The sequence below is a fragment of the Squalius cephalus genome (genome assembly GCF_949319135.1).
Source record: "Squalius cephalus genome assembly, chromosome: 7".
Taxonomy (NCBI): domain Eukaryota; kingdom Metazoa; phylum Chordata; class Actinopteri; order Cypriniformes; family Leuciscidae; genus Squalius; species Squalius cephalus.
The window spans coordinates 44974850-44982406 of record NC_137128.1 but is presented as its reverse complement, the minus strand read 5'-3'; the positions used below and the strand labels follow the sequence as shown (position 1 = coordinate 44982406).

General features: G+C 34.8%; 1 protein-coding gene across 1 annotated transcript in view; it reads right to left on the bottom strand.

Moving 5' to 3' along the window:
• Positions 1-7557, bottom strand: part of atcayb (ATCAY kinesin light chain interacting caytaxin b) — a 146206-nt gene that overhangs the window by 10804 nt on the left and 127845 nt on the right. The window contains exons 5-9 of the mRNA XM_079876898.1: positions 6330-6376; positions 4353-4580; positions 2942-3091; positions 2322-2424; positions 822-953 (exon numbers count right to left, since the gene is read on the bottom strand). Coding sequence (XP_079733024.1) covers positions 822-953; positions 2322-2424; positions 2942-3091; positions 4353-4580; positions 6330-6376 — 660 coding nt within the window. The remainder of the gene's footprint in view (positions 1-821; positions 954-2321; positions 2425-2941; positions 3092-4352; positions 4581-6329; positions 6377-7557) is intronic.

The following is a 7557-nucleotide window of genomic DNA, read 5'->3' as shown; positions in this document are numbered from 1 at the left end:
AATTGAGATTTATACATCGTATGAAAGCTGAATAAATACGTTTTCCATTGATGTGTGGTTTGTTAGGATAGGACAATATTTGGCCGAGATACAACTATTGAAAATCTGGAATCTGAGGATGCAAAAAAATCGAAACATTGAGAAAATCTCCTTTAAAGTTGTTCATTTATGTTCACGACTGTGCAGCATTCACTCACAAAAATACATGTTTTATATATTTACGGTAGGAAATTTACTAAATATCTTCATGGAACATGATCTTTACTTAATATCCTAATGATTTTTGGCATAAAAGAAAAATCGATAATTTTGACCCATACAATGTATTGTTGGCTATTGCCACAGATATACCCGTGCGACATGTGACTGGTTTTGTCACATATATATTCATAAGTCAAGTCACCTTCATTTATACAGCGCTTTTAACATTATAGATTGTTTCAAAACCGCTTTACAGTGATAATATGAAATTAAAGTCACAAAGATTGTTTTGGCTTTACAGCAGATCTAGAATAAAGTTATTGTCCAGCTAAAGTTAGTTTTGATTGATTTACTTCCGTTGCAAAGATCATTAGTTATTAACTTAGACACCGTTTTAACTGAAAGCAGAAAACTTTTAATGTGTTCTGGCCGTTCATAATAACAACAATATTCCATCAGCTTTGTCTCAGGTTCTCAGTGTGATTCATCTGATCAATACACATTACGCACAGTAACAATCTCAGTTACTTTAATTTCCTATTATCACTGTAAAGCCGCTTTGGAACATGAATCTACATTGTTAAAAGTGCTGTATAAATGAAGATGACTGATCTGAGTACCGTCTCTCGATCATCTGGTAGCATCTCTTGAGCCAGCTGATGCCCGGCATCCTCCGGCGCGGCGTGGCTCCGTTCAGATAGATGATCATGTAGTCTTCAGCCACCAGCAGCTCCAGACTGCTGATCACGTACCTGCAGATCAGCACACACAGCGCTCAGAGGAAACGCCAGGAAATATGCATATTCCAAGTGCAAAACTATGAAATGCCTCCATTTTGAAATTTTAGGGGAAATAAATTAAAAGTGAAGAAATTGAATATGCCACTTTAGGGTTTAAACATTCGAATGTTTTGAATGTTTGAATGTATGTAGAAGATATATATATATATACAGTATGTGTTTACACTTTATTTTAAGGTGTCATTGTTACAGTGTAATTATATATTTAAGTACTGAGTAATATTAAGCAACTACATGTACTTACTATAGGGTTAGGGTAGGGTTAGGGTTTGGTTGAGGGTTAGTTGCATGTAATTATGCATAATTTACTGTTATTACTATGGTAAGTACAACTGTAACAAGGACACTGTAAAACAAAGTGTAACCCAGTGTGTGTGTGTGTGTGTGTGTGTGTGTGTGTGTGTGTGTTAGTTTATGTGATTTATGAAGACAGAAATTGAGTCCTCGTATTTAAAATGGCTTTAAAAACATATTAAACAGTGTTTTGTTTAGGGGTCGGGTTATTGTGTGTGTGTGTGTGTGTGTGTGTGTGTGTGTGTGTGATGGGTAGGTTTAGGGGTCGGGTTAGTGTGTGTGTGTATGAGTGTGTGTGTGTGTGATGGGTAGGTTTAGGGGTCGGGTTAGTGTGTGTGTGTGTGTGTGTGTGTGTGTGTGTGTGTGTGTGTGCATGATGAGTAGGTTTAGGGGTCAGGTTAGTGTGTGTGTGTGTGTGTGTGTGTGTGTGTGTGTGTGTGTGTGTGTGATGGGTAGGTTTAGGGGTCGGGTTAGTGTGTGTGTGTGTGTGTGTGTGTGTGTGTGTGTGTGTGTGTGTGTGTGTGTGTGTGTGTGTGTGTGTGTGTGTGTGAGTGAGTGTGTGAGTGAGTGAGTGTAGGGGGAGAACACAGAGTTTGTACAGTATAAAAACGATTACGCCTGGAATGGAATGTCCTCACAAGAGCGAGTGTGTGTTTCTGAAACATGTTGTGTGTATGAAATATTTTTCACTATAAAGTATATGAAATGACATAATTATTATGTGAAAATTATTATATTTAATAAATGTAAATTTAAAACAGGATGTACAGCAGTTATATGAATTTAACAGTATATTTGTATTCTACTTCCTTTCATTCAATTTTAATTCTGCACCTTCTTGCTAACTTGATTCAGATTCAGTAATTAAAAAGGCATCCCAGTTCTGAATGCTACACAACCCTGTTTATGACAAAAAATATTTCCATAAACCCAACAGTTAGTCAGTGTTTATCTGATTATAAATGTACAGTCTATTGTATTTGCTATATCATGATTTGGCCTGACTGAAGCGTGTGTGTGTCTTACAGAAAGAGGTTCTCCATGATGTAGTTGTAGTCGGCACAGCCGCTGTCGGGCAGGTAACAGGCAGCGAACACGATGATGGCGTTCAGTCCTTCACCGTAATAACCTGTGGGACACAAGAGTGATGTCGGAGTAATGAAAGTCAGGGTTAATCGTTTGTGTAAAACGGCCTTGCAAAAAAATACCTGTCAGTATTAATAAAACAGGTCAAACATTTCATCTCAAGCGTCAGACCTTTCTAATGATTTATAGTTATTGGCTCACTACATTTTTAACAAGTCACCCTGCAGTTTGTAGTAAATTCAAATTCTTAATATTATTATTATTTTATAGTCATATTGATATACAAGCACAACATTTTTGGCGAAATTGTGCAGCCTTACAAACCAGCACAACAAAACTTGTGTCCTTTATAACTTTTTTTTAAAGAATGTATATGTGTGTGTGTGTACCAATAACAGTGTGTGTGTGTATCACTGTAAAGCTGCTTTGAAACAATCTGTACTGTAAAAAGCGATATATAAATAAAGGTGACTTGACTTGAACATCACTATTAATCATCTTAAACAGTGTAGTTTTACCCGATATATTCATATATGAGTGTGATTACCAGGAAGACTGACCTCCATGTGTGACGACGCGCAGGTACGGCCGGATCACCTGCATGTCGATCCTGTTCTCCTGATCGCCGATGATCACCGTCCTCCACAGACGCCCCGTCGCGTCCCCATCCCCAGATCCAGGACCCTTCGCACTCGCCACGGGAGTGTCATCTGACATATATCAAATAAATATTATGACAATTTAAAATAACTGTTTTCTATGGAAGCTTGTTTCCGCCACAAAATAAAACATTTTAAAAGATAATTGCAACTTTTTTTCTCGCAATTGCGACTTTATAACACGCAGTTCTGACTTTATAACACATAATTGCGAGTTTATATCTCGCAATTCTGACATCTTTTCTCAGAATTGTGAGATATAAACTCACAATTGTGAGATATAAAAAAAGAAAAAAAAAAAGACGGACCTTTTTTACCTCAGAATAGTTTATATCTCACAATTCTGACTTTATAACACGCAATTGCGACTTTATATCATGCAATTCTGACTTTATATCTCGCAATTGCGACTTTATTTCTCAGAATTGCGACTTTATTTCTCACAATTCTGACTTCATATCTCGCAATTCTGAGAAAAAAAGTCACAATTCTGACTTGATATATCGCAATTGTGAGAAAAAAAGTTAGAATTGTGAGATAAAAAGTTAGAATTGTGAGATAAAAAGTCGCAATTATTATTATTTATTTATTATTCAGTGGCAGAAACAAGCTTCCATAGTTTTCTATGTGAATATATGTTAAAATGTAAGTTATTCCTGTGATCAAAGCTGAATTTTCAGCATCATTACTCCAGTCTTCAGTGTCACATGATTCTTCAGAAATCACTCTAATATGATGATTTGCTGCTAAAGAAACATTCATTATTATTATCAATATCAATGTTGAAAACAGTTGTGTACAATTTTTTTTCCAGGATTCTTTGATGAACAGAAAGTTCAAAAGAACAGCATTTATCTGAAATATAATCTTTTGTAACATTATAAATGTCTTTACTGTCACTTTTGATAAATTCTATTAATCCTTGATGAATACAAGTATTGATTTCTTTTATTTCTGTCCCCCAAAAAATAAAAATAAAAATTCTTCTTGACCCCAAACTTTTGAATGGCAGTGTTTAATATTACAAAATCTTTCTATTTCAGATAAATGCTGTTCTTTTGAACTTTCTATTCATCAAAGCATCCTGAAATAAAAATGTAAATAAATTTGATACTAATCATAACTGTTTCTTGAGCATCAAATCATCTTTCTGAAGGATCATGTGACACTGAAGACTGGAGTATGATCACAGGAATAAATGACATTTTACTGTATTCAACATTGATAATGATGAGAAGTGTTTCTTCTTCCAATGACATGAAAAGAGCAACATCTGAGTAGTGATTGCATGTGATTAGTCAAACTGACTGACCTTCCCATTCCAGCTCGGTGCCGTTATTGACGGAGCCGAGAGAGTCGTCATCCGGCGTGTCCATGTCGTCCACGTTTATGTCCAGGTCGTCCGGTGTTTCCAGAAAGTCATCAGAAAGAAGTGAACCTTCACTTTTGTCCAGCGACAGGTTAATATCCGGAGCGATTAGCGTGCGACGCTTCTGTTGGACAGAATCCACATGATCCGCCGTCAGAGCGCCATGAAGAGCTGAGGACAATAAACATTTATATGAAGCACTCAGACACCAGAGATCACTCCAGAGAACATTTCTCATTTCTTATGTACAGTATTCATTACTTCAATGCGCTCATTGTTTCTACCTTGAATTATTACATTGTTTAAATGCATTTTTTGCATAAATTATTGAATTGTTTAATGCATTTTTAGCTAACTGTGATTTGTATATCCCTCTACTGCACGCATTATTATGCAATCATGGAAAAAAATGTTACAGTGTTTTTTTATATATAAAATAGACTCAAATTAACATATTTATATATATATATATATATATATATATATATATATAAAATTTTTTTTTTTTTTTTTTTTTCGGGGGGTACTTTTGGGTGCGTTGCCATATGGCAACATTGTGCGACAATGGAACAGCCTGATGTGTTTTCTCCCAAAATGACACGAAATTCATAGATGATTACTGACCTATCTTATAGAAATGAAATTGTTTTTATTATTTAAAATGTTTTCAAGAGCTTTGTGTACAAAATATGAAACTAATTTTCAAAGTATTATTTCAACAACATTTACAAAACATCTGACGCAAACTCATAAGAACTGTTCAACAATGTGAAGCGATTATTTCAATAACATTTCACTTTCATGAGATGGTATAACCACTTGTACCCTGTACATTTCAGCCCTCCTCTCAGCCTTGCCATAGAACACTGACGGCTTCATTTTCTAAACAAAATAAGCGTATATATATATTTTACTTTTTTACTTTACTTTTACTTTACTTTATAAATATATACAAATATACTGTATATAAATATATGAGTAGAATACAACCATCCAACTATATCAGTGCATCCATACATTGTCATTCATACAAAGCTACTCTGCATTAGCATGGGCAAAATATTGTTCCATTACCACACAATGTTGCCATATGGCAACATACCTATTTTATTGAATAAAAAGGTAATAGTAGTATCAAAACAATGTGACAATGATTGAAAAAAGATTAGAACTTATCCCAGAGATGCTTGATGTAATTTTAAATTCTGAAGAAATATGACAAATTGAGGAAAATCTTCACATATTCACGAGCACTTTTTCCGCAACTGGAGTCATCAAAAGTGTGTGAAAAGAATGACAGTGCAAGGGTGTGTAGTGTCATGTGATGTCATCAAAGCATATCATTGGTTACAACCAGGTTCTACCATGAATTTAAGATCAATCAGAGCTCATGTTTATTTTCAAATTTCAAGAAATGTCCAAAGAAAGGGTATGTTGCCATGTGGCAACACCGTGCAGTAGAGGGATATGTACATTTCTGATATACATAACTTAGACAGTTTCCTCTGATAACAGATCAGTCTAAATTGTAATGTGGACTCATGCATTTTCTGTAAAGCTGCTTTGAAACGATGTGTATTGTGAAAAGCGCTATACAAATACATGTGAATTGAAATTGAATGTGCAGTATGGGATATGTTTTATATGGCTAAATATGCCTAAAATGCCTATTTGTTTTATATAACTAATTTGTGTGATTATTTAAGGGTTAAGTTGCCATTTTTGTTCTTATTTTGTAAATAGAAACAAAGGAAAAACAGCCCAAGAACACAGTCTCTTCTTAATCTAATAAATTCTATGGATTATCTTTCTCAAGTACAGCTTTTTCATATGCAGTGTTTTCGTAAACATTTCAATATATCATTTCCACAGTGAAAAACACATGGATCAGACGCACTGAGATGCATTCAGAGAACTTACAAGTGTTGTCAGTGAGTCCATCTAAATCTCCATCTTCAGGAAGAGGCCTGTAAATAAACCCAGAGGCATTATAAAGATGACCACAACACCAATTGAAGTAAACTATAATTACAAGTAACTAACCCTAACTCTATAGTAGGCCTAAGTACATGTAGTTAATTAATAATACTCAATCCTTAAGTACAATGTAAATACGTCACCTTAAAATAAAGTGTAACCGAAAAGTGCATTATAAATAAAATGTATTTTTATTATTATTATTAAGGTCGGTGGTGACAAGTCAACTAAAAAGTGTAATGCATCCTCAATTCTCTGACAAATATATCCATTTGAACACAGTTGAACAAAAACAACAACTGAACATAATCATTAATTAAAATCCCCCTGTAGTCAATTTTATCTCTTAAAACTCATCTTTGATCACCAAAATTACACATTTAAACGTTTTATCCTTGAAATAAAAATTCTTCATGCCTTAAAAAAGCTTGAATGTAACTCGACACCCTTGCCTCATTTAGTATACGCGGTTCTATGAATATGCAAATGAGCGGGAAGTTCGGATCATTTTACCGACTCTCTTGTTCGATCTCGTTCATCAAAATGAACGAATCTTTTTTCGAGTCATTTCGTTCATTTAAGGGGCTTTAAATGTTATACTTTTAACAGGCAAATTCCCCGAACACATCCACCTACGCAATCTTGATCGTATTTTGAATTAAGAAATCATTATAATGCAGTCAAAAATAATTTACAGGGAACATAAATAATTACTTTACCTTCCAAGTCTTTCGTTCATTTGTCACGTGACAGACGCAATGAACATTCCATGCATTTCATAGCATGTTCATTCATTAACGACTCATCATGATCCACTCATGAACTTGCTGAGGTAAAAGCTGCTCAGTGGTGTTGCTCTTTACAACATCGGACACATAACGGTAATTAAGTTAATATGATTAGCATTTTCCTTAACTATGTTATTAAACAGCTAATAATGTGTTGCCAGAGAATGTCTAATAAGGGGAGAACTGCCACTCTCAGTAAACTTCCGGCTTCTGAACTGGTTGCAGTTCCACTCTGGCTCCACATGAGGGCGCTCACAGGACGAGTGCAGAATGAATGGAGGTCTATGGCGCTATACCCCTCAAAATCCACTTTTCTCAGGATATCATTTTTTGTCTAGTAATTTGAATGTTGTATTTGAAAGGAGATGCAAAGAAATTACACA